The 27,341-nt window shown below is 37.4% G+C and overlaps 3 protein-coding genes across 3 annotated transcripts; all 3 read right to left on the reverse strand.

Moving 5' to 3' along the window:
• Window positions 1–5,366: 5,366 nt before the first annotated feature.
• On the reverse strand, window positions 5,367–7,002 carry LOC117542534 (urokinase plasminogen activator surface receptor-like). The gene is made up of 3 exons (XM_034210254.1): window positions 6,891–7,002; window positions 6,464–6,574; window positions 5,367–5,861 (listed from the first exon to the last, which is right to left on the reverse strand). The coding sequence occupies exons 1-3, from the start codon at window positions 6,940–6,942 to the stop codon at window positions 5,590–5,592; spliced, it is 435 nt and encodes a 144-aa protein (XP_034066145.1). The 5' UTR covers window positions 6,943–7,002; the 3' UTR covers window positions 5,367–5,589.
• A 1,021-nt stretch (window positions 7,003–8,023) lies between these two features.
• LOC117542607 lies at window positions 8,024–10,721 on the reverse strand. The gene is made up of 3 exons (XM_034210377.1): window positions 10,430–10,721; window positions 9,341–9,451; window positions 8,024–8,669 (listed from the first exon to the last, which is right to left on the reverse strand). Exons 1-3 carry the CDS (start codon window positions 10,704–10,706, stop codon window positions 8,434–8,436), a joined length of 624 nt encoding a protein of 207 aa, XP_034066268.1. The 5' UTR covers window positions 10,707–10,721; the 3' UTR covers window positions 8,024–8,433.
• Window positions 10,722–11,346: 625 nt separating this feature from the next.
• Window positions 11,347–21,960, reverse strand: spaca4l (sperm acrosome associated 4 like). The gene is made up of 3 exons (XM_034210378.1): window positions 21,806–21,960; window positions 13,589–13,699; window positions 11,347–12,593 (listed from the first exon to the last, which is right to left on the reverse strand). The coding sequence occupies exons 1-3, from the start codon at window positions 21,855–21,857 to the stop codon at window positions 12,358–12,360; spliced, it is 399 nt and encodes a 132-aa protein (XP_034066269.1). The 5' UTR covers window positions 21,858–21,960; the 3' UTR covers window positions 11,347–12,357.
• Window positions 21,961–27,341: the final 5,381 nt, after the last annotated feature.

A 27,341-nucleotide genomic window follows, 5' to 3' on the forward strand; every position in this document is an offset into this window, starting at 1 on the left:
TTAGTGAGGACTCGAGCAGCAGCGTTCTGAATCAGCTGCAGCTTCCTAATAGATTTTTTAGTGAGACCTGTGAAGACACCATTGCAGTAGTCGAGTCTACTGAAGATAAAAGCATGGACAAGTTTTTCCAAATCCTGCTGTGACATTAGTCTTTTAATCCTAGATATATTCTTTAGGTGATAGTAGGCTGATTTAGTAACTGTTTTAATGTGACCGTTGAAACTCAGGTCAGAGTCCATGACTACACCTAGATTTCTGGCTTTATCTGTTGTTTTGAACATTGCACACTGAAGCTCAGCGCTAACTTTTATACGTTCTGACTTGGCTCCAAAAACCATTACCTCAGTTTTATCTTTGTTTAATTGGAGAAAGTTCTGACACATCCAGTCATTGATTTGTTCAATGCACTTACTCAGTGTTTGAATTGGAGCATAGTCTCCTGGTGAAATTGTTACGTAAATGTGTGTGTCATCTGCATAGCTATGGTAACTTATTTTGTTGTTTTTCATTATCTGAGCCAGCGGTAGCATGTATATGTTAAAGAGAAGAGGCCCCAAGATGGAGCCTTGAGAAACCCCACATGTCATATTTGTCAACTCAGATGTGTATTTACCTATAGAAACAAAGTTGTTTCTGTCCTTTAAGTAGGATTCAAACCAATTTAGAACTGTTTACGAAAGTCCCACCCAGTTTTCCAGTCGGTCTAGTAATATGCTGTGGTCAACAGTGTCAAACACAGCACTGAGATCTAATAATACTAACACTGAAGTTCTGCCACTGTCTGTGTTTAAGTGGATGTCATTAAAGACCTTTACAAGAGCAGTCTCAGTGCTGTGGTTTGGACGAAAGCCTGACTGGAACACATCAAAACAGCTATTTAAATGCAAGAAATTACTCAACTGTTGAAAAACAACTTTTTCAATGATTTTACCTAGAAATGGGAGGTTTGATATGGGCCTGTAATTGTTCATTACTGAAGCATCTAGATTATTCTTTTTTAAGAGCGGTTTAATGACTGCAGTTTTCAGGGCCTGTGGAAAAATACCTGAGTGAAGAGATTTGTTTACTATATGAAGTAGATCTGAGGCCATGCAAGGCAAAACATCTTTAAAAGATCCTGTTGGAATAATATCAAGGCAGCAGGAGGAGGATTTCAGAAGTTGTATAATGTCCTCTAGGTTTTTATCATTAATCTGATGGAATTGTGTCATGATGTTTGAATTGATGTTAAGTGGACACAGAGACAAAACATTTGCTGTTCCTGATGCAGAGGCACTGACTGCTTGTCTGATTTTCTGAATTTTGTCAGTGAAAAAGGAGGCAAAATCATTGCACGCCCTGGTGGATAGAAATTCAGAGGCTACTGACACTGGGGGGTTAGTTAGTCTGTCGACGGTAGCAAACAAGGCACGTGCATTGTTTTTGTTTTTGGTAATGATGTCAGAGAAGAACGATTGTCGTGCGTTTTTCAATTCCAAATTATAAAGGCCAAGTCTCTCTTTATAGATTTCAAAGTGAACCTGGAGATTTGTTTTTCGCCACCTGCGTTCAGCTTTTCGACATTCTCTTTTTTCTGTTTTCACGCTCATGGCCTTTCTCCATGGAGATATTTTCTTGCCAGACACTTCCTTTACCTTAGTTGGAGCAATGGCATCTATAACATTTTTTATTTTTGAATTAAAATGATCTACTAGCTCATTTACTGAGATGTTAGCAGGGGCAAGTGTGGAAGAAAAATTCTGAGTAAACATTTCCCTAGTATTTTCAGTTAAATATCGCTTTGTGGTTACCTCTTTTTGAACATTTTTGTGAACAAAAATAGAGCTCTCAAAGAAAACACAGGAATGGTCAGAGAGTGCAACATCAGTCACCACAACCTTAGAGATATTCAGACCCTTTGAGATAATTAAGTCCAGAGTGTGCCCCTTATTGTGCGTGGGCTCCGTCACATGCTGAGTCAGTCCATAGCTATCAAGAACACAAAACAGTTCTTTAGCCCCTCTGTCCTGGGGGTTGTCAACATCGATGTTAAAATCACCAACAATGACTAGACGGTCAAAGTCAATACACACTATAGACAGCAGTTCAGTAAAGTCATCAAAAAAGCTTGCACAGTATTTGAGTGGTCTATAGATATTTAGGAACAGAGCTCGAGAGGAGCATTTCAGCTAAAGGGCCACATATTCAAAAGAATCAAAGTTTCCATACGATGTCTTCCTGCATTGAAGGGAATCATTGAACAGAATAGCAACTCCACCCCCTTTCTTATGCATTCTTTCCTGACTCATAAAACTAAAGTTGGGAGGGGTTGATTCGATAAGAACAGCTGCACTGTTATTTTGTTCAATCCAAGTTTCTGTTAAAAACATAAAATCGAGATTGTGCTCAGTGATAAAATCATTGATTAAAAATGTTTTTCCTGCCATAGACCTGACATTTAATAAAGCTAGTTTAAGTTTGTTAAACACACTATCAGTCATGTTTTTTGTAACAAGCTGTGGCTGACATGGAATCACTGCTAAATTAGATAAACTCACACAAACGTTTGAGCGCTTCCTGTATCTAAGATGATTCACCGCTCTTAATCTATTACCTATCAACACAGATATCGGCAAAGCTATAGGCAGGCAGGGCCCCGGCATGTCCTGGAAAGAGTTGAGAGTGCCATACGCCCTTGAGCCTGGACCCAGCAAATATCAGTTTGCAGCGTTTAGTACACACACATCCTTATCAGGCTTCGGAGACTGCAGATGCCCTCTCGAAGGGAGGGGGGGCGGCCGACGCAGGCACGGTGATGGAGACGTGGGAGATGGTGCGGGGGTAGAGGACATGCTGCCAGGGGGGGGAGGTGGTTGACGCAGGCACGGCGATGAAGAGACGGCGCGCGTCTGGACTATATGTTTGCTCGTTCAGGATGTACGAACATTGTCACAGATAGTTTTTTGATTAATGAGACATTGTCAATGTATCAAAAATGTTTCTTTTTTATAAAGAAATAAAAAGAGGAAAGAGTTTCCCCACACTGTATGAGCATAGCAGGAGTTTCCAGTTATTTGTGGCTTTCGGTTTTCAGCCTAAGGCCTCATAGTTTGCATATCAGAAATACTAAAGTCATGCGTACTCAGAACAAAAGAAAAATGTTTAAGAACATGAGAGTATTTAGAAAATCAACACAGTCTACCAAATTAACTATGCCATCATTTCGTACAAAACATATTTCCTGATCAGCAGTTCTTATTCACTTTTACAGGAGCATGTTGTATTTGCTGAAACGAGTAATGCTCTGGGAGGACATACATTTGAAAGCTTTCTATACACTCTTTGGCATTCATTGTATCCTGGTAGAGATAAACGGTTATGCCATCACTTACTGTACGGAGGCTCAGTCACTGGTACTTTTTCATTTACAAAGCCATGTTGGATAAACTACCATCTTATATCTGCTCCCTGATCTCTCTGCGAATTGAAAGTACTTATTGCCTGAGATCGCATGCTGTGGTTTTATTAAATGTGCCAAGTGCTAGGACTGTCTTAGGGAAGAAAGCTTTTAGATGTGCAGCTCCACTAACATGGAACAGTCTGCAAAAAGAATGGAAAATTACCAAGCTAGTACCACTACATGTTTTTAAAGCTCGGTTGGATGCTACAAAATCAGATGCTGTTGGTACCTGTACTTGTGGTTAAATATGTAAATTGTAATCCCTGTACATTTTGCTGTATGATGTCCTTTTGTTGTTCTGTTGTTTATGTCTTCTTGTGGAACCTACTGCTGCAGGTCTCCCTTGAAAAAGAGATCATTGATCTCAATGGGATTTTACCTGGATAAATAAAGGTTTTGAATTTAATTGAAACACAACAATTTTATTTGTATCTCTTTACAAATAAAATAGCCTACAAACTTAATTTAAACATATTCAACATATCAGAATATCTCTTAATAACATATGAGATCAGTCTGAGCTGTGGATGTGAGCTGCTACAAATAAAGATTCTAGGACATATAAAAGATATAACTCAAAAAGTAAATTATTTTTATATGATTACATTTTGTGGAAACATTACTTAGGAAATAAATAAATGTAAAGCTAATCTATATATGTATATTTATGTTTTTATTAACTTTATTTAACCAGGTAAATCCCATTGAAAGTAGCAAACCTCTTTTCCAAAGTAGCCCTTGTATCAATTCAAATGAATGTTTTTTGACCCAAGTAGAAAAATAAAGATAATGTTCCACTTTGTAAACACGGAAAATACAAAAGCGTCTCTTGTTTGGTGTTCTTACCTGTAACAAACATGGCCATCAGTGCCGCACAGACCCAGATCAACTTTGTCATTTTGCTCTCGAATCAAAACAATTTTTAAAGAATGAAGCAGATGTCAATGTAACAGAGACAGTCAAAGATCCAAAAGCGCAGGTGAGCTGCTGGACAGGGTGTCAGCTTTTATATCAACGGTTTGATATCAGGGGCTCAGAGAGACAATAACATGATGTTGACATTGATTTCAATCGTCAACCGCATGTGCATATTTTGATTACCTCTATCTTATCCTCTAAAAAACAGAGGTCTATTAAAGCGCCTAACAAAGAGAGATGAGATGATGACTCATTCCTGCCTCTGTGTGTGTGTACACATTTTATTTACACGTATGTTTGATCAGTTGTGAACTTCTGAGCAACAACACATGCATTTTCTAAAGCTTCAGACAACAAAGCTTCAGACAACAAAGCTTCAGTCTAAAATTATTCAACATATATTAGGATCTTTTGTAAAAGCAACGAGGGGACACTCCCTTCATGGAGCTAAAGAAGGATGGCATAATATGGTGATAGAAGATGCATTGTTCATTTCAAGGAAAAGTAAAACAAAATTATCTCAATTCAAATCTTAACTTTCAATTGTACAATAAAATTGAGGTTGAAATATAGATTGAGAATACAAATTTGACTTTTGACTGAAATTTCAGATCATGAGCATGATGAAAGGTTAACTGAAAAATTGGTTTTATCTTAATGCTTGGTCTTCTGAAGAATAATTCACCATTTTGAAACAGCATTAACTTACATCAAAGAAAGGGAGGAAATTCTTCAACAATTATATTTGTTTGAAGTCTTAAAGTTTACTTTCTTGCAGGTAGTCAATTGTGTGAAAAACTTGCATTTCCGGATGGACTTTAAATGTAGGTGGTGGATGGGATAGGTGGGAGATGTTGGAGCAATACTTGTTAGGAAAAAATGGAGGAAAAAGCTTGCTTCAGTTGTAACATTGTAAGTCTTGTATCTGCTTTTACTACCTTGTCTCATAGAAAGTGTGCTAGTATTACATGAGTCATTTGGGAGGTTTTGCTCCAAATAAACACAGATAAACAGAAATCAAAAAAACTTTATTGTTGGAATCACCAGTGGTGAGATTGCTTTAAGCACTAAATAAATCAAACACAATCCAGCCAATACAAAGGTCTCATGCATGTCTGATTATTTTAAATCAATTTAAGTATATGCAAATTAAGGAAAAGGCCTATTCAGTCCTGCCATGTGAAGAAATATGCAGCTACTATCCCTCCATCATATATCATCGGGACACATCATTAAAGCACCAAGAATAGTGCACCAACATGTTTTCTTCCTGCTACAGTGGTCTTTAAAGGCCCCACTGACTCCACACTGCCACCAGAGCAGCAGCCAGAGCGGCAGTGAGGGGCAGCGGGGGGGGCGGCCGCTGCGTTGCACAGGTTGTTGCTGCAGCAGGTCTCCGTGATGGTGTATTTCACGTTCAGGATGGACCCACTACTACTGTTGCTGCATTTTGAACGTTCTATGCAGCCACGCTCATGGATATCCAACAGGTCGGCACTAAATTCTGGAGGAAGCAAAGAGGAGAAACTTCTTAAAGAAGAGTTTATACGGGAATTAACACATATTGTGACAATTGTTTAGTTTTTTTAGCATATATTTTATTGGACCCATAGCAAAATATAGATATAATACAAATCTGCCCATTATTTAAGTTATTCAGATATGATACACAATAATTCACCTTTAAAATCCACACAATTATTTCTAATGGCTCCTGCTGATAATCTCTCCCTTTATATATTTGATCAATATCAGTTTTTCTCCCATTTAATTTATACATATTTTGTCGAATCACGTTGTTTTTCCTTAAGTAACCCAATTCCTATGTATTTTATTTTATTTGTTAATTCAAATACGGCTATATGAGAATTAATTCATTATGTCAGGTAGTTCTGTGATTCTTTTTTGCAGCTTTTAACAAGGAAGGCCTGTCAGTCAATGCTTCAGGTGACATTCTTAATCATATAACAGCAGAGAACAGATCAAAGTTCAGTGCAGTTTTTCCCCATCTAATGTTGTGGTTATGAGGCAAACACTGTGTGTGTTATTGGGCATTTTTTTTCATTGTAGAAAGATGATTAATGAGTCATTAGCTGTTCATCTTACTGGCAACTGCAACGAAGCATCTGTCCTGAGCTTTGGTGCAATTTACAGTTTTCTCGATCAAACAGGAGCCCAGGATGTTCAAATTACAGGTGTAACAGGAGAGCGCCTCAACTGTGGAAACAAAAAGCGAACAGGAAATAGGAAAAAGGAACGTTTTTAGATCTCAGAGTGTGAACCCTTTGTTATGTACTGAAGGAAAACAAGTTTAACCAAAGCCACATATATCTGACTCCATTCAGGCGAACCTTTATCAAACAAGCACTGGCTGTAATCACAAAGTACATATCGAGAGTCACTTTCATAACCTTGCAAGGTGCCTAAATCCAATCCAGGATACATGTGTATGACATTGACGTAGGTTTTAACATTTGAGCCAATCCACAAGGTTAAAGATTTGACATCTGCAAAATACAGTGAAAACTCTTACCTGTAACTAAGAGAGTGAATAATGCTGCACAGCTCCACAGTAGTTTGCTCATGGTGATGTTTTTAGATGATTCGGCAGGTAAAAAATGCCACAAGTTGGTCAGCCTCTTATCCTTAAGCACTTACTTTCAGAAGTAGTCACAGTCAACATCTTTATACATGGGGGAGTTATCAGTAATACTGTACGGATCAACAGTACTGATAAGAACCTTTGTGAGGGTTGAATGTAACAGGAATGAAGATAACAGAATCCTTTATTAGTAATGTATTACAATGGGGACATTCACAGTTTAAAAAAAGGTGCAACAACAAGAGGAAGTACAAAAGTATATTATTAAGTAAACAGTAGAGTGAAACCAAGTCAGAAAATACAGTAGACAGGCTGAACCCCATCCAAATTATTGCATATATAATTGCTGGTTGTGCAGTCTGACAGCAGCAAGAATGAAAGCCTTGCCATCATCCTCCTTTCTCCAATTACCTCCACTCAATGAAGTGCCTATCCGGGGACATAAAGCTGGCCTTATTTATCAATTCAATTTCTTTCAGCAGTCGAAATGTGACTTACGTGGCACATGTTATTAAAGATGGCTAATACTACAGTTTCTTTATTGAGAAGTCTATTTTGTTCTGTAGCTTCCATGTCATGTGTCAGTGAATGAATGCAGCATTGTATTACTGCGCTAGAAAAGAAAGACCCACATATTTTGTTCTATTGAGTGGATGGTAATATTCAAACAATCACTAGCCATTAATCTGGTGGACAGAAAGGTACATTTGTATACGTTACTCCATAATGAATCATTCATTGTGATGTTTTTTGTCCCTTTGCTACGTAAACATCCTGTATCATTTCCATGAATTGGATCCATTTATTCATTGCTTTAAACAAACTATATTGGAAGGTTAATTTTTTTAAGCTGATGTTGCTTTTAATATTATTGTTACTTTTCAACCATTCAAGTGGTATTTTTTGGGAATCAGTGAAGTAGAATATTGGAAGTAAAATAATATTGTGTATTCTGTGTTAAGTGTGAGTTTGAACGCGAATGGCCAGGCGTAATCTGCCTCTCGGCCAGCAGCGGTCTGACATTAAATGGATTATAAAATAAGAACAATAGCAGAGACAACAGATTTTCTTCAACAATTTTCTTTATTTTCACATCTTACTTGTCCAGTAAGACACAGATTAGTTAAAAGGATAAATAAAAAATGATTGAGAAAAAATAAGCAAAATAACAGCCTAGAAGATTTACAATCTCAATGTTTCCCTGAAACATCCCATTGATCAACTTCCATGATGTGGACACCTTAGTTTGAGATTTTATATAACTTGTCATCAAAACTAAACTCCCTGACATGACAAGACCTGAGTTATGAAAAATAAAGAGTGTCCAGGCATATGAGCATAAAGATAATCAATCACTCATATCCAAAGATATTGCTTTGAGTCATGTGAAAACCCAGAATGGTGTACTTTTGTACTAAAACATCTATATAAAATACATTTTAGGAGCAGCTGTTTGTGATTTTTAAAAATCATGTTAAAGAATGCTTCCCAGCATGGAGGCCATGGCGGCAACACCAATGACGGCGGTGAAGGTCATCTTGGTGGATGGGGCGCCGCTGGTCTTAATGGGGTTGCACTTGTCTGTTGAGCAACAGTCGACTTTGACTGAGTAGTTGACACCGGCCAAGGTACCGTTGGTGGTGATGTTGCAGCCGAGGGGCTCTTGACACCCCTGGGTGTTGAAGCCCACAGAGGTCAGTGCAGTGAAGGCTGAGGAGAAACGGTTGAGTGGTATTAATAAGAGTTACAGAGGTGGAAATGAACCTCTTATTTGATCAGACAATGTTTTCAGGTACAGGTAATAATTTGAGTGTTTATATGTTTAACTGCAATTTCTTTACTAGTATATCCATTGGAGAATGGGAACATTTATATATGTTGTATTACATTGACAGTTTTTAGTCGTAGCTGTAGCTTTATTTAACCATGTGAAGTAATTGGTAGTTTGTAAAGTAATGCCTTCCCCCACACTGCTTTTTTGTTGTACACTGTCTCATCCCTTCACTTGTTCATTTATTTTCAATTGATCTGAAACCAAAACCCCACAAACTGGAAATACAAGTTTCTTTGTTTCAAGACAATAAAAGTACTTCTCTACTTTCAGCAACTTCCAAACTAGCATGCAGGTTTTGTAGAATACGTAAAATAACATTGTTGACATAATGGAATTAAAACCCTATATTCACCCCCAAAAATGGATTAAGGAATCACTACTTTGAATAAGCTTCAAGGTAAAACATGTGTATATAATAACACTTGGGTGTGCCTGTTGATCTATGTGTCACAGTATTTGGGAGTGGTTTTAATTTAGTCATGTGTTTTTGTTGCATAATGTTTGAATGTAAAGGGTGTGCACATTAGGCAATTAGGAGTTGACTTACTGGCTCTTCCGGTGAAGCAGACGCTGGTGTTGGTTGTGCAAGTATCTGTGCTGCTGCTGAGGCAGTAGCCCAACAGACTATAACTGCATTTGTTACAGTCCAGGGATTCAGCTGAAACACAAAATAATATCATTTAAAGTTATTTCAGAACAGTTTGATTAAACAACTACCTGTGTCTCAAACTGAAAGAAATAAACAAAACACTGAACTTTCTTTTAACTGATTGAATGAAATCATATTAAATGGGGGACATTTGTTTAGACTTTTCTGAAATGTACCCATAATACACTTGTTTTCAAAGAGTGTATGTTTATCGGTTAGGTTTAAGTACAGGTTGGCTAACATTGTTTTGTGGAATTTGTGACAATTAAAAGACGTCAAACCCCGCCCCTTGTCAGGTTAATTGGAGAATTTAAATAGTCAAAGGGCTGTGATTTTTTAACTCAAAGAAAACAAATTGTTTGCGTTTGAGGTTACTATTCCTCGAAAATATTTGCCATCAATGCAATTTAATTAAGGCTAATGGGATGCTTAATGGATCTTCTCTCCTTCAAATAAATACTCCCTTTAAATATGTCATTTCAGTTTGATTTGTCCCAAGTAATTGTGTGGTCGGAAACATAACTGGTGAGATTTTTTCCAAACAGTTGTTTTGAGCAAATTTGGATGAATCAACCCCTTTAAAAAGTATTTCTCAGGAAACTTTGAAATGTACTAATTTTCACCGAAAACACACCACTGTCCCATCAGTTTGGGCAAAGGAAATTATTCCTAAATGTGCTAAACAAGCTGAATTCATCTGTGATATTTGTCTTGCTATAATCAACAATTGAGTGATAAAACATTAAATTAACAAATATGAAGAAAATGTGTCAAAATTCAGTAAAAGCTTATGAAAAAGGAGCGAAAAGTGGGAAATAGTTTTCTCGCCTTTTTAGTCTATCAAGTCTACCAAAACGTTTTCAAGATTTATTTTACCATACTTTGTTTGACATATCTAAAGCGCTAACTAATTAAATCTATTATTATTATATCTCTATTTCCAGTAATATATTTTGTGGTCAAATATTAATAGTTGTTAAAGCTTACCCAGCATGAAAAGTGCAACAACTGCAATGATTCCAATAACGATCTTTGCCATCTTGTTGTGTTGGTTTGTTCTTGGTTGCTGCTCGAAGAGAAAAAGAAAATCCTTCCTGTGATGCTGTGTGGTGTGAAGACTGATGAGCCTGATCGATGAGGCCAGATATTTATACAGTTCAGACACAGGTAGGGAGGTGACAAGGGTTTTTTCAGATCCTTTGTCCTCACCTTTGGGGAAGAGCCACCAGAGGAATGTGACAGATGATTGATTGTAATGAGCCATGAGCTGAACTGCCTAAACCAGTCAATCAAGTTAAATAATCAGTCAGTATCTGTGCATTGAATCACGAGATTGTATTTTCACAATGAGTGCTTTTTTGTTGCCATTTTAATTGATTAATTATCAGTAAAGAGTAAAGAATATATTCATATTGTTTATAACAGAAGTGAAAAACCTAGAAACACCCAGTTTAAGATTACATCTTTCCACTGTGCAGCCAAAACCTGAGAATATCTGTTGTTTGAGTTTATAAATAATTTCTCATTTATTATCAATTCACTAATTCAAAAATATGTGGAACAAGTTTTTTTATAAAAAAGATGTTGGTTTATGAAATATTTGTTATGAGTATGTTAACTTTGACTTTATTAAAGCTCCCAGATGCTAAATGTCAGACTGCATTAAAACATTGGGTAACAAAATGATGATGTACGGCTTAAAGCTCTTTGTTTGCGTCATTGCTTTAGATGTCCTCATGCAGCAAAAATGAATGTTGTGTGCTAACACCTGGAATTAGGAGCGATGACGATCTTCATTCCAGTCTCCGGTGTTCGGCGCTGAAAGCTGAAGAACCAGTCGGTCCTGCAGGGTGGCAACGAGCCGGTGATATTTACAAAGAAGAAACAAAATCACACCACAAGAGTTTTGTGTTTTTTCCCAATTCAGATATTTATTGACATCTTCAATGTTTATCTATATTAGCAATTTCGCCAAAATGTTCAGATGCTTTCGTGGAGAATAATGCCAAAAGTGTTGGTTAATTACATTTGATAACGATTTGTGTAAATAGAGTATATCTAAAAATCAGCTGTGACATAATTTGGAATGCTGCCATCTCGAATATATTTCAAAACCTGCAAACACTATCAGATGTAATCACATTCTTCTCATATACATTTTAAACCAGGAAAGATAACCGTTTACAAGTAAGAGTGGATTATAAACAAATATTTTAAAATGAAAAGAAAAAATGAAATCTTTTCAAAGACTCTACCAGACATAAGCCAAAAGATTTACATGATGTTAGAAACAGTTATAAACCAAAGGCCATCAATGAAGTGAATAGAAAAATAAATGTTCATAGAAGCTTTGAAATCCATATGTTTGCGATATTATGCATCTAAAATGATAATACAGTGGGTTAAAAGCAATAAAGTGAGGGAATTGTCCAACATTTAGTTTAATGCGATAATTCCTCTACTTGCATCGAGTTCGATGAGAAGAACAACTTTAATGTGTGTACTTTAGCAATACTGATCTTTTAAATCCAACTAATTTCACACAATCAAAACCCAAAATGTTGGACTATTCCTTTAACTTATAACAACTCTGTCACAGAGTGAAATGCCTAACCTGTGATTTGTTAACTAAACTTTACACAAACTCAAATGAACTGCAGGTTAAGCAGATGGGGGAATTCTTAAAATCCTATTTCATGTCTTGTGCTAATCTTTAAATAGTCTATGAACTAACACTTTAATATCTCTTGAATTGAAATGAGGATAGCCAACTAATTAATCTAATATTCAAGACATGATCGATGCAGAGGAAAACAATCACGTGTAAGCAGATAAGTGAAACCTTTTAGTGCTGGTGTGTGTACAATATGTAGTGTGTGTGTTTTATGGCTGTACGTGTCATCTGCGTTTTTCTGTCAAACCAGGATGTTGGCCATGAACAGAGCAGTGACGGTGGCGAGGGCCAGGCTCACCCCGGAGGCCCCGGGCAGGCCAGGAGCGGCATTGCACAGGTCGGTGCTGCAGCATGTCTTGGTCATTTTGTACACGGTGGTGTTGGAAGAGGAAATGGAATCGGGCAAGTTTGTGTTTTCGGTCAGGTTGCACTTAGCCAACACTAGACAGCCCTTCTTCTTAATGTCCACAAAGCCAACTGTAGAGTGACAGCAAACACACACAATCAGTGTCCATTGTTAAAAGTATTGTGCAGTGCGAGGCATCCAATGTTGTAGTTGACTGACCTTGACACACATTTCCAGGAAATCACATAATTCATCTAGGGTAATCCATATGCAACAAAAAACGTTAAACTATTTCATTAAAAAAAAACTCTTATCAAGGTCTGGATCTAAATACGTTTTTTTAACTACTTTTCCAGGCAGCCATTGGTCTTATTCATATCGTTATGATTTTAAAAACAATCAATTAGCAGCTGAATCTTGTTAAGGAATATAAGGTTACTAAATCATTGACATAAAGTTGACGCAGGATTTTTGTTCACTACGATGTATTTCACAAGGTCCAATCTTTCAATCATATAAATGGAACATAAAAAAGGCACAAAGGCAAGTTTGTCTAGAGCCGCAACTGATGACATTTTAATTCATGTGGCTTTAAAGTTGAATATTTACTTTGATCTTGCAAACTTTATACTTTAGTGCATAGTGTTGGGTAGATTGTGTGGGCACAAGAATACCAGCTTTTCAGTCAAGTCAAGTCATGTAACATCAACCTATTTTGGATGGATATAAGTTCAACCCATATCATATTTTCTCCAGTACTATGCTAACCATTTAAACTGTTTATTCATGACTTTTATCCTAAAGTGTAAACAGCTAATGTTGAATGTGTTAATGTTGAATGTGTTAAAACTGACTTCTTGAAAATATTTCCTTGTACCTCCGGGCCACTGTAAAAGTACCACATGAGGTAATGGGACCCCTGATTAGGAATCCATGTTTTAAACTTACTACAATGTTCTGTTGATCAACCAATTATAAAATAATGCAATTGTCCTGGGAAAATAATAACCTTCAACCTTGAAATTAATTTTACAGGTGTCAAGAATGCATACGATGTGGAGTCATGAGTGTTGGTGACGACCGTCTTTTAGGAGAATGTCGTCTGGTGAGATTGTTAGCTTCTTACCTGCTTCCCCATTACCACTGAAGCAATGTTCTCCATTTTTACATGTTGTTTTAGTGGTTATGCAGACGTCGCCAAAGCCGAGTGTGCATTTGTAGCACTGCAGGGCTTGACCTGCGAGTTGGAGGGACACAGGAGGAAGATGGAGAAAAGAAGGGGAGAGGAAGAAGAATAGCAAAATTAGCGTAAATAGGTTTTCCACAGACAAAAATATGTGAAAAACGTAGCTAATAAAACATTCTCTCGTGTGTCTGAAACAAAGGCTTTCAAGGATTTAAGTGTTCAGTTTCACAGTTGTGATCAGTTTACAGACACAAAATGACAGCAGACTACAGATAATAGTTCCCTTTTAAGAACATATACATTCAAACCATTAGTTTGGAAGGTGGGTTTATAGTCAAGGTTTGTTGACAAAAGCCTGCCTTACAGATAACGGGTCTAAAAAGGTCATAGGGGATCAATCTGGGATGTTCATTTGCTCAGGTTATTACTAATCCAACTCACTGAGATGAGCTCACATGACAGAAGCAAGTTTTTAACGACCACCATACATTTTGGACAAATCCCGAGCTGTATGTAGTGATGAATGTGAGGGACGTCAGGAAATAGATTCACAGAAATGTCAAATGTTAATACACCACCTAACAGATTTACATCTAAAAGACAAGTTAACTCTTATGGAGAGCAAAAGAGCCTGGAGAATATTTTTCAATTCACGAATATCAGAGTTAACCTTGCTAATTTTGACATGAAACGACTATATCAAATCTCATATCATAGCCTGGAATTTATTTAGAAGTTTCATAACAAGAAATCAATGTACTTTTTTACCAGCACCTTCAAGAAATGCTACAAGTAACGTGTATTCTTCCCATTCATTGTCAGTTTTTCTAACTTTGGATGTGTATGAAGTAACTTTATTATAATTAAAGATCTTTGTTTTGTGTAAAAAAACAAAAACCGGTGATATAACAAGCAGACAGGTCAATCAATCCGCTATTTTGGAATGAGGCCTTGAGGTAAGTTAAAGAGAAGGAGAAATATTTTCCTTCTATAACTTTATCACCATCAGCCACACCTTGTTTGATGTTGTTGGATCAAGAGCACAACAACACCCAGAAAGAATAATCAAATATGACCACAGTACAGTCTCACAACCTCGTTCTCATTACTACTTCCACTGTATCACCTTCATCTGTGCTAAAGATTGTAAAATTGAAAAAAACCATAAACTGTTATAATAATGAATGAACAAAGTGTAAATAAACTCAATCCAATGTAATAACGGCCTGGTCAATTCAACCCTTTATGAAGTCACATGAAGCAAAGGATCATTACAACCATTGAATTCTTTCAGAAACCAGAGGAGTGCCTTACATGCACCTGTACACTTGATTTGTGACTGATCAAATAACAAAGCTTTTATTGTTAAGTGCACTGAACATTTTTGCTGGAATTTTACAAGAAATCTGCTCAGTGCTGCCTGAAGAAAGTTTCACAGATGTTCCTGCTATTAAAGATCAATAAAAAAAAAAAAACTTGACTGGGAGTGATGCTAAGTAAATAGATGGAACAAATGTTTCATTGTAAAGACAACAAACTTAAACTACGTCTTTGTTCTTGGATAGGAATCAAGCATTGACGGGCAGCCAATATTGAAACTGTGACTCAGAGCTGGGAGGGGAGATACTGCACCACGAGGGAGCTCCGGTAAAGCCATTGTTGTCAGGAACCTGCCGCTCCAGTTCCATGTAAACACCCCATGACATCCGTGGAAAGTAAACTGAAGTCATCATACAAAAATAATGTGTCTGGAAGGTTCCCTTTCCTTTGTTTGTGTAAGATCAAGATATATTTTGTGTGTTTAGTTCAAAACTATTCAAATAAGTTAATAAAGTCAATGTTCATGTTTTACATGTTTAACACAGGGATTTTCCTCAGTGTAAAGTGTATACTCTGTGATTATAAAAGGTCCTGACAGTCTGATAAGTGACTTTTAAGATTACAATGGTTTTTTTTTATATTAAACTGTATAACTGTACCTTGTGGTACCCAATCAGCGATCAGGACCCAGATCATAAAACTATTGAGCGGACAAAAGAGGATTTCCAACCAAGGACATCCTCCTCTGACTTTCATTTTCCTCTTGTTTTTTTATCTCCTCAGGACGCTAAAAATTACATCTGATTAAATCAGAAAATGTCACTTCCATTGGAGAAATGCACATTGACAAGGACATGAGCAAGTCAAGTTGGTAACCATTTGTTTAACCTTCAGGTGTGTAAAAGTAATACATTCAATAATATAAAAGCAATCTTAGAAATCACCCAGATTTAATATTTATATTAAGATCATTGACATTTAAAATCTTCAATACTACAAAATAAACAACTTTAAAGCAGATTTGGTATCGTTTATATAATTGAACAAATTAACAATAATAAATATAAAATATTTATTATCCTATATCTAATAGAACTGCTCGGGTCTTGATAGATTGAGTGGGGAAGTTCATGAGATCTTTCTAGAGGGTTATCAAGAATAACTTTTATCCAATGACCTTTTCCCTCTCTGTCTGTGTCTGTGTATTCTCTTGTTCCGATTAACCCAGCCAAATCTTTTTTCTTGTTTTGTATCTATATCTACGCCGGGATCCGGAGTCAAGGCTGATCCTCTTGCTGTAGTCCTGTGTCTTGGATCCTCTATCCTGAGTTCTGGATTAAGTCGTGGACTTCGGGTCGTGGCTGAACCTGTCTCTGCGGTCCTGCCTTAGGTCTCGTCATGCTGCTTCCCTGATGGCTTCCACAGGATTGTAGCTGACATCCTCGTGGATTCATCTTCTTATTACAGACACATGCATTTCCTAACATTCGGTCTATATGCTGTAAAATGTATTATCTCTTCGATTTACACACGGCATCTATTGCACGTCTGTCCGTCCTGGGAGAGGGATCCCTCCTCTGTTGCTCTCCCTGAGGTTTCTCCCATTTTTTCCCCTTAAACTGTGGTTTTCTCTGGAAGTTTTTCCTTGTACGATGTGAGGGTCTAAGGACAGAGGGTCTAAGGACAGAGGGTGTCGTTTTTCTCATACTGATATTCTGAACAATCTGTGCTGTTGTATTTGCTGTAAAGTGTCTCTACTGTAGGCTATTTTTATTATATGTACAGCACTTTGGCTCGACCAAAAATCGTTTATAAATGTGCTATATAAATAACACTTGATTTGATAAATAGACCTGAAAAACCTTTCAGTAATGTCAGCTAGTAATATCTTATCTAGTGTTTGCCAAGATAAGCCTCCAATAAGTTATTCCAGATAAAGTAGGTTAAAGTCAATGGTGCACTTTATTCTGTGTTGTTGAAGGGAGAAATAATGTGATATTTCTTCTTTTAAGAATGTATCGTCTCACTTTAAATGAATGATGAATATTGAAGGGCTGTAAGTAACACAGATTTTCAAAATCAAGCTAGGCATTTTCTCTCAAGCAACCAATCATTCTTTTCTAATGAGACTTAGATCTTTGATGAGACTTAGATCATGACCATTCATAATTTTAAGCAGGCACTGACATGTTTGGTTATACTTATTCGGCACTTTCTTTTCATAATTAGTAAATAGTAGAGAAATAACTAAGACTTCACCAAAAGTTTTATTTGAAAAGGTAGAATGTGTAGGAGATATTTTCAAGTGACAAAATACATTTTGTATGATCCCTTTGTTCTGCCTGATGTCAATTATAATGTCACGAGATATCGCACTCCTTTACCTCAGAGATGCAAAACAAGGCCACACCTTAGTACAGAAACGGCACCACACCTTTTTTTCCGCTTTCGGTCAGACCCAAGTTTAAGTAGAGCTTACATCTCAGAAAGAGCTGACTATCCTCTGTACTTCTATTTGGCTCCTTCTCGCATATTATCTCAGACATATCATTAAAATAATAAAATGTTGTGACATGAAAAAGATTTATTGATCTGGAAGACATTCAACCTTCACATTTCTTTCCAAAAAGCAACATATATCTGACTGACTTGTTTTAAAACCAAGCTAAACCGCAATAACGTAAAAAGTCAGCAAATAATGAATCATATAAATAATTACTAATTGAAGTGACATAAAATGGCCTTGTTGCAGCCACACCTAGTAATACTTCAGCGCTCTGCAATGCCGATCAACATGTTGCCATCTGAAATCTAGTCTGACCTGATCCTCCATATAATAAAGTCTTCCAAACACGACACACGGGTCTACCTTGAAAAAGAGATTGATGATCTCAATGGGACCACCTGGTTAAATAAAGGTTTAATAATTAATAAAAACACACATTTACACAGTGTTCTTTGTGGAGGTGAGGAGAGTCTGAGGCAGTCCGGAGGGGAGGTCACATGGGATCACTAAAGTGTAATGATGTTCAATTACAGTGGGCATTTTCTTCACTGTAGCAGAAGGGGCTCAACATGTAATTTGTTCCATCCTCACCTCTCGTGATCGCGACAACGCCAGCGTGTTTACTCAAAGCGCAGGCTAAAGATCAAGAAGCGAAGTATGCGTCTAATGAAAACAAGACACAATAGGCAGGGGAGAATTGGCAGGTGACAGGCATCACTACATATTTCCGAGATTAAAAAGTCACGATGCATATGACTTCAAGAACACTTTGGCATAGGGAGAAACATGTTTTTTTTCTTATTCCTGGAAGCCATTGTGCAGACAATTAAGTCACTTCCCCTGAAGCACCGTCAATGAGCTCGTTGAGAAATGTGCTGAGAAAATACACACATTTGAAGGGCCATTCAATGAGGAGTCCCAGACAAGTAACTGACAGGAGTGTAATGGCGTTAAAAAACAAATTGTAACATTGAAATTCAATTGCCATCTATTAATAAATGGACAGTTTTGGTAGTTTGAAGTAGGGTTGTATGAGGTATCCATCGTAAGTGTGTTACCTCCATAGACACCGACTGAATAAGTAGGCCACTTTATACAACCCCACTATCACACTCACAAACTAAACCATTCATGTTTTGCACAGTTCAATCCATTATTATTATATTATGTATAAGATGATATTTTTTTTTAAATATTTTGTACATGAAGTATTTTTCTTCAAATGATTAGGCAACTATGGCTGTAAAATAAATTCAACTAGGTCAAAGATTACAATATCCTTCACTGATATAGGTCAAGTAGAAGTAGGTAAATAGGGATAAGTAGCTAAGTAGAAAATGTATTATGTTATTTAATACAAAAGGGATTTACAGCCAAGGTATTCACAAAACTACTTTTAAGCTCAATTAAGAGCTAGTGCAGATAAATAATTCAACAAATAATGCTGGTTGCTAGGTGACCAGCGACTATTCTTTAGTAAAGTAGCCTTTTCAAATTGAACCAAACTCTACCTCTTTCAAGCAGTTTGATAACAAACCCAGTCTGATCTCTGAGGTGTGGCACCCTCAAAGTGCAGTGTCAGACATATACTGCCCTCTGCTGCTCTGTCACTAAAACTACACATCATAAACCACAGGAACACGAGGAGGAACCAAAAACACAGAGGGACAGAGAACAAATACCAATAAAAAGTGGCTGTGTTTAAGAGACGAAAATCCTGTAAAAATCTAAAATAACAAGGAGCTAGAAATAATAGAAGTGATTATAGCTCTGATGTGGTTGATCGTGTCTTTGATGTTGCTTTTACAGCAATCAGCGCTCTGCCAGAAATTAGGCTCACATTTAGAGCAATGTGTTAAAATACCGCCCCACTGCGCATGGAAATTTAAAAGGAGACGTCATATCGTAAAAACGATATGCAAACAAGTGTACTAAAAGTATGGGGAGGGTAGATATATACAGACTGACTTAAAAGCGTCTGCATGTACCAGGACTATAATCCTTGCACGTACAACCTTACAAAAGGTTAGGGTGAATACACTTAGGTGTGTGTTGTGAGTTGTGTATATATACACACACACACACGAAGGTCACAGTAACCAGATCCTTGAAGGCTGATTAGCCAGACTGATTGCAGGAGTTTTCATATTAACGGTTTGTTGCACACAGTGCTTTTTGTCCACCTCTGATTTAAATCTGCTTTTTTGCAGATAAAGTAAAAAAGTAAAGTAAAGTTGGTCAGCACTAAATGGGTTCAAAAGTATCCAAGTATTTTTGTCTATATTATGACGGCTGGTGCTTGGGTAAACCTCAGTAGCCTGTAACATGTTTACTTCAAAAATCAACCAGACTGCCATCTGGAATCCTCTGCTTCTAAGGAACAAACACACCCACATCTCTTCATCCCTCCTGGTCACCTCGGTATATAATTACCTGCATTTGTGAATCACCTTTTGTCACAAACAAGAACTTTAGTAAAGGGTTTGTAGGTTAAAAAGATAAAGGTTTTCACGTGTCAAGTATAATAAAGCAGCCAAGATGGGAATATAGTTCCTCAAAGTTAGGGTGTGGTTTGAAACGGGAGACTTTAACAACAGAGATTACATCGGACTACAAAAGACTCAAAATACAATAGCTGAATAACATGTCCATTATAACGGGCCCAGTCTACAGACCCTCTGTCGGAGTGGAATTTGAGACTTGGGCAAAGGGTCAACTGTTACAAGGTGAGGAATTTCTCATGCAATGGCTGGCAGGTTGGGGCATGATTCAGTCTTTTAATAAGGTCTGGAAGAAACCCAAAATAACGCCCTCTTACTGCAAACAGGCTGCCTCACCCTAACCTGTCATCATAGCATTCATGTAAAGCCTGGGTTGTGCACAGAGGATACAAACAGGAAAACTCTGCAGCTACTTGTTGTGAGAATCAAGCTGTCCGTTGAATAGGAGTCCACTAGTCCTTGGCAACCAAACTGTTTGCGTTTAACCGCTTCTCTTTTGAATAACAGACAGTAGGGAAACAATTATATTATACATTTCCAGAGACTTAGTGGTTTCTCAAATGTATAGTTTTTTCTGACCAACAGAACAAATGTTCAGTTTAATGTTGGATATGATGAGGAAAACCAGCAAATAGTCACAATTGAAATACTTGAAATCACAACCATTTTTCAATCATCAGCTTACTAGTTCAAGTGTTGATGCAATACTTTGAACGAATTGTTTGAACTGTTTGTCTGTCACTTAAGCCAACGGCTACAACTAGACTGTTTGCCCATCCCGCCCATCTGTGTGTTACTTTGAGCTAACTACCCCACTGTTTATCCATAGTTGCACATTACTTTAAGGCCACTTAGTAAACCTTTAACCTTTTCCACTGTTCATTTATAACCTTAAGCTCAATGTAATCATACTGTCTGCACACTACTTTAAGCTACTTGTTGCAACAGTATAACCCATTATTTTACTAGCCAATTTCAAACATGTGCTTTTTAACTATCTTTTTTTTTATCTGGCTTTTTTTTGTTTTTTTATTGAATTTGAAAATAAAAAGTATATGGATAGAACAAATGCACAGATGAAAATAGCTGAGACTTATCTGCAACTGTCAAATTAGTTCTCCATTCAACAAAAAACTAACGCAACAAAACCAGAAAAATGGTATATCATGTTATGACAATAACCAAAAACAGATTTAATCTCCAATCACTGTAGCCAACGGGCATTAGTCATGAAGGTGCCCACACCTTGCTTTAGGCCCCCTGCCCCTAAATGGATGTGATACACCACTTTTAGTGAACACACCCTGTCAACATCTGCCTCGAGGTTCAGCATTCAACTGAGCCCTACTAAGAACACAATAATTCACATTTCTGAGACACATTTCCAAAATAACCACAAATAAAGCCATTTATTAGTTTTTCACCCCAGGAAAAACTATTTGGTAGGAGCTTTTTCATCTAGCAAATCTTTATAAAAAAAATTAAATCACGGAAAAAAAATTAAAGATCAATCTAGAAGGACAATTTTGAAATGTAACGTAACCTAATCATCTAGCCTACAACTTGCACTAAATGATGAACACAGCGATACGCTGCAGACCCAACCGATATTTTTCAGGGTACCCAAGCACATTAAAACACAGCCTCACTATGTTGTGTAGCAAAACGTTATTTTTTTCAGCAGAAATAGTTAAACGATGTCTCTGGAATTAAAGTCCGTTCGGTTTTAATCACTGTTTGATAAGTGAGTTTGACACGCTGTATAATGACGCAAAACGTGGCATTTTAAAATGAAAAGGCTTAATCAGAATTGATGTCGTTTTTACTCACCGACTGCAAAGCAGAATCCGACAGCCAAAAGCTGGAGAATAATTCTGTTCATCTTGGAGAAAAGGAGGGTACAGTTATATACTTGCAGAGACTGTGTGCCTGTGAGGACTCAGACCGTTATAATATTTGATCACACAACAAACTTTTTCAGCCATTTATAATTTTCCACCTCCCATCCGAACGTCACCGTTATCCAATCAGAGGAGGTCTTCTGGGAAATCCACCCAGTTTCTAAACTCTCCCACCTGGGTGACTCACAGGTAAAGCGATATTACATTCCTGCAAGGAGTGTGGGAAAGCTGGGAAAATAGGAAATTACATTTTTTGAATGCTGGTTTCTTTGTATTGAACTCAATGTCGATCCTGTGTGGATTTATATTGTTTTGATGGAGCTGAAAGGTGACTTAAATGTTGTTTTATTACCTTTGTAGCCACTCTGTACATTTATCACTGTCTGGTGCTATTTACCTTTACTTAATTTCAGCAGCAAATAGTGTACTCTTTACTCCACTATTTAAATTTCACAGCTAGTTGATATTAAGATTGCATTAACAATACACGTGACACGCTTATTAATACATGTAATTGTTAATGATTGAACCAATGCTTTCAGTTTAGTTTTTGTTCAGTTTAGAAAAGAAACAGTAGTGGGGGAATTTGGAGGAAATATGAGTTGCAAATTAGAGGCTCTTAACTCATCCACTTCTAATTGTAATCTATTATTAAATCAAACAAACTGTATATAGCACCTTTCATACAGGTTAATCAGTTCAAAGTGCTTCACAGATAAGATGGAACAAGTAGGCAGTAAAAAAAGACAAAATCAATTCAACAGTTTGCTGCATGCATGACTGCATGTGTGACGATGAAAACGATAAAAATGTCATGAAGACATTTAAAGGCTTTAATAACAGCAATAGCAGTACCACAGCTTAACAAATAGAATAACAATGTACATCTTAATAACAATGAAGTAGGTGAAGTAATAATATATAGAACATATCATTTCGAAAGCCTAAATGGTATGTTTTTTAGTTTACATTTAACAACTTCAAGACACCATCTCTAAAATAAGATTACACAAAGGAGCAGCGATATTAACATAAGTGAGCAAATTGAGATAATTACTATCTGTCCTCCTGTTGCTCAAAGAGACTCAGTCAACAGACCAAACACAGTATCCTAATCTGCCATGGCATCTAAAACCTCCTGGCTGGTGTGTGTGTGTGTGTGTGTGTGTGTGTGTGTGTGTGTGTGTGTGTGTGTGTGTGTGTGTGTGTGTGTGTGTGTGTGTGTGTGTGTGTGTGTGTGTGTGTGTGTGTGTGTGTGTGTGTGTGTGTGTATTGTGTGTGTGTATCATGTCAGTTCAAATTGAAACTGGTCAGCTTTTAAGAAATACATTTCTAAAGAAAATGAGCTTATAATGACACAGTACACTTCCTCGCTGATTGCTTTATTCTTTGCTTCATAACACAATGAATCATTGGATAATAGTCTATTTATGTTCCTGCTGAGCCTATTTTTGGTTCAACTGTCTACTCAGCATTCTGTCTTTACCACCATTTTATCGATGCTGAGAATAATAGTCAGTTGCAGACTTAGTCCGCATCAGTAGGAAGGACACTAAAAGAGCCATATCATGTTGGCAGTTTAAACCTACCTTTCTCTTGTTACATGAATATTTAAAAGATGTGCACAAATTACATTAAAGCCAGGGTAACAGAATTGGGAACATCTCAAATGTGGAAGAAGCCAAGTTCCCATATTGTAAGATGATCATGTAAAACACAAAAGCTCTATATACCGTAGAAACAATGGTTGTTTGAAATTGTAGTTCACATACACTTCTATTGAATGTAATTTATTTTAGTTTAGCTGTTGGCCGTAGAAAAGGGGATACATTTTGTGTTTTTATTGTTAAATCAGGTTATAATCAGGCAAGGAATTATTTAATTGTGTTAGAATTTTTGTTTATTTGTCAGTAAAAACCAGTTATCTCAGTTTGCTTTGAAACATAGGATCGAAGCATGAATAAACTCGAATGTATAGTAAGAATTATTTTTTATCAAATGTGTTTTTGGCTCTAAATAATAAGAAAAGAGTACACCTCGAGAAATGACTGGATAACCAGCTTTTTGTTTTAGAGAAACAACTTTTACAGTTTGTTTCCTGAAGAAACAATCATCCAAGTTTAAAATATATGTTGTGTTTTATATCAAGTCCAAACTAGGATAGGGAAGTCTCTGCAGGTCCTCCCCCACGTTCTGATCTAGATGAATGAGACACAGTGATAAAACGGCTTCACCTAGATTCATTTCAGGACTTTGGATGAGCTGAATTATTCGCAGCAAGTCCTCGCCCAGAGTTTGTCCCAGAGCATTCTCTGTCTGTTTGTTTTTGAGTGTTTGCAAACAGGGAGAGACAAACCATTTGGTTGATTAGTGATGGGTTGAGTCACGGATGAAGTAATTACTAATATTTTCACAGTTTGTTTGTCCACATCAGTCAAAAGCACTGGTGTTTGTAAGTGGTAGGCTTGTTTGTTTTTGTCTAATGATTATCTCGGCATATGACTTTAAAAAGGGGCATAATGTGGTTTGCTGCTGGCAGGGGAGACAGTTATGAAATGAAATCTTTAGAGTCATCATTTTTGAAATACTTTGCTGAGCGGGAGGCTGTTTGGGCTCGGTGAAATGTTTTGCCCACAGATCCTCAGAGTTTCTCGACTCCCTTCACTTGGAAAGAGGGCGTGTGGGAGAAGCCTGCCAAACTAATCCTGAATACATCAGTCACAGCAATGACAGCTGATATCAACATGAATATAATAACTTTGGAGGAACAAAAACAGAAAGGTTTAAATATTAACATTTGGCCAAGAAGCGTGAATTCCCCAAGTTGTGTGTTTTGCAATATTGGATAAACTCATCGACAAAGAACTATAAAAGCACAAGGCATACTTTTCTGCCTCCTTGGGTGGCGTTGTGATGTAGCATGGGATCATGGGAGTTAGTCGTTGCAGTCGACTTTTCCCTGTTCTTTGATTGTTCAATGTTCAGGAGGATTTACAGGTAGCCATATTTTCCGCAGAGGTCTCCAAAGCAGAGGGACAAGATGATTAAAACCAACGCTGCTAAACTTCCGCTGTTTGCTCATCTTGCTTGTCTGATAATGATAACTTAAAATCCTTCATCTGGTTGAATTAAATAATTAAGAACTACCTACATCTAAAACGTGCATTGTATTGACTAATTGTGATGTACCTTGAATACAATGTTGGATTTCTCCTGGTTGTTTTTTTTATTTGGTATAAAATATATTTGATAATGTAACATGCCAACAACATGTGTAACATATGACTGACAGTCAGACTGGTGTTTTATGGGAGAGAGGCAAAGATAAAAAAAAACTCTCTTTTGACAAGTTAGGAGTTGAAGCCAAAAGTCGATTTGTATTTCAGTGGTGCAACAACCAGCCCTCCCATCCCTGGGGCCACGCTTATAGCTCAAAGGTCACATGACATCACCAAAAAGTAGCATCCCCAGAATGAAGTATGGTGGTGGCAGCATGCAGTGGGGGTGATTCTCTGCGACAGGCCTTGGAAGACGTGTGTGTGTAAAGGCAAGCTGATTGAAGTAAAGAGAAAGAAAACATGATGCAGTCTGCAAGAAACCTGCAGCTTGAGAAAACTGTTTCCAGCAAGACATTGAGTTTGAGCACAAAGCATAAGCTACACAGAAACAGCAAAATGTTAAAGTCCTGGAGTGGCCGGGGTCAGATATCAACCCATTTTAAGAATTACATTTTTTATTTATCGTTCATTATAAGTATAAACAAATGGCACACAACACCACATTTATAGCTTAAGCTAAATTGAAATGAGGCTCCCTAGACACACCATTATAATAGTTAAAACTCACAAACACACAAAAGACATCACAAAACACACAAAGAGTTTTTCTTTCAATTTGCAGCTCAGGATCTCCATTCAACCTGCAATCGATAGAGCTGCACCCATTGGGGAAAGATTGCTAAATCGAGATAAATCTGACAGAGACTAAATTCTTTAACTGCTACCAAAGGTGCATCTCCTAAATAGTGACCTGGAGGGAGTGAATCATTTTACAAACAGGTATTTTACATTTGTCATTAATCTAGATCAATGTTTCTGTGCCTGACTTTTGACATGAAATTGTCTTTTAACGTTGATCAATGTCAAAACAAAAGCTGCTTCTTTGCTTCAAAGTTGTAAGACAAACAAATACTTACACTGCGTCAGGCCGTTGTGTCCTTGGGCAAGACACTTCACCCGGGTTTGCTCCTGGGGGTAATGTCCACAGTACATGTATAATATCAATGTGTACTTGTAAAAGCGCCTCGATGACTTCGAGGCGTGAAGATGGACGGTGTGGCGCAGTGCGCTGTGCAATGATCATCAGATCAAGGGGTGAAACCCGCCGCTGCTGCGTCTGTAAAGCCGTTGTGTCCTTGGGCAAGACACTTCACCTGAACTTGCTCCACATGTGGGTATTGTCCACAGTGACCATTGCATGTATACAAAAATATGTGTAATGTGTATTTGTAAAGCGCTTTGAGCATCTGGAAAAGCGCTATAATAAATGTAAGGAATTATTATTATTATTATTATTACACCTAGGCCTACATGTAACAAGAGGGGGTGAATTATTTTTGCAGGAGAGGCAAAGTTACCAGACAGGCTTTTCTTTTTCAGCGTCAACATGACTTGTCAAGTAAGAGCTTTCATGAATCTCTTGAACAATGTGTGGACTCTTGCCAGCATGCTCAGCAAAGAATGAAGAGTCGCATGGGGACAGCAAAGCCACTACAAATGCACATTTCCTATCAACAATACACGTTGATGGAGTTTGTTATTGCGTATGGTCTCAGCCTCTGTGGCTCCCATGTTGCTTTATCTGTCGTAGAAGCATCCCAAAGAAAGAAAAACAAATAATTAGTGTGAGGAAAATGAAGTGACATGGCCTCTGGGTGTGGCAGCACATAGCTGAACATTTGATCATGACTGCAATAAGTGCAGCCCAACTGACAGGATTATAAGTCTGCAAACACTTTTAGACCTGCTCTCTTGCCACATTTGGAGTTTTATTTCAAGCTCAAAAACATATTTTTATCATTCAGCAGCTTATTAAAAGAAGATGATCTGCTCTCATACAAAGTCAGGTGGCGAGCTACACAAATGGGAGATTCCTCATCACAAGGTTAACGAGTTGCACCAAGAGAAGGGCAGGCCCCGAGCTGTGGGTTGAGGTTATCCTGAGTCATGGAGGAACTCCTCCTCTTCTCCCTCTGGAAAAACCAACAGGGCTCGGCCACATCAAGACACCTCAGCCCTGCCAGTTATTTTTGCCAAAGACAGCCGCCGCACAGAGGGGAAAAACAGTTGTAATGTAACCATGTTTTTTTTTGCTTAAACTGAAAATAGGGGCAGGGTATTTTCAAATTATGTATTCAGTTTTCCGTTATTTACAATCCCACTTTTTTTATATGTCAAAAGTCTGAA

Source organism: Gymnodraco acuticeps, unplaced genomic scaffold, assembly GCF_902827175.1.
Source record: "Gymnodraco acuticeps unplaced genomic scaffold, fGymAcu1.1, whole genome shotgun sequence".
Classification (NCBI taxonomy): domain Eukaryota; kingdom Metazoa; phylum Chordata; class Actinopteri; order Perciformes; family Bathydraconidae; genus Gymnodraco; species Gymnodraco acuticeps.

Coding starts and splice junctions, on each gene's coding strand:
- LOC117542534 (XM_034210254.1), bottom strand. CDS start 6,942: ATGAGCAAACTACTGTGGAGCTGTGCAGCATTATTCACTCTCTTAGTT. Junction 6,575..6,890: donor ATTCACTCTCTTAGTTACAG/GTAAGAGTTTTC, acceptor TTGTTTCCACAG/TTGAGGCGCTCTCCTGTTAC. Junction 5,862..6,463: donor ATGCTTCGTTGCAGTTGCCA/GTAAGATGAACA, acceptor TGCTTCCTCCAG/AATTTAGTGCCGACCTGTTG.
- spaca4l (XM_034210378.1), bottom strand. CDS start 21,857: ATGAACAGAATTATTCTCCAGCTTTTGGCTGTCGGATTCTGCTTTGCA. Junction 13,700..21,805: donor CGGATTCTGCTTTGCAGTCG/GTGAGTAAAAAC, acceptor TCCAACTCGCAG/GTCAAGCCCTGCAGTGCTAC. Junction 12,594..13,588: donor CAGTGGTAATGGGGAAGCAG/GTAAGAAGCTAA, acceptor GTCACTCTACAG/TTGGCTTTGTGGACATTAAG.
- LOC117542607 (XM_034210377.1), bottom strand. CDS start 10,706: ATGGCTCATTACAATCAATCATCTGTCACATTCCTCTGGTGGCTCTTC. Junction 9,452..10,429: donor TGTTGCACTTTTCATGCTGG/GTAAGCTTTAAC, acceptor TTTGTGTTTCAG/CTGAATCCCTGGACTGTAAC. Junction 8,670..9,340: donor CTGCTTCACCGGAAGAGCCA/GTAAGTCAACTC, acceptor GTTTCTCCTCAG/CCTTCACTGCACTGACCTCT.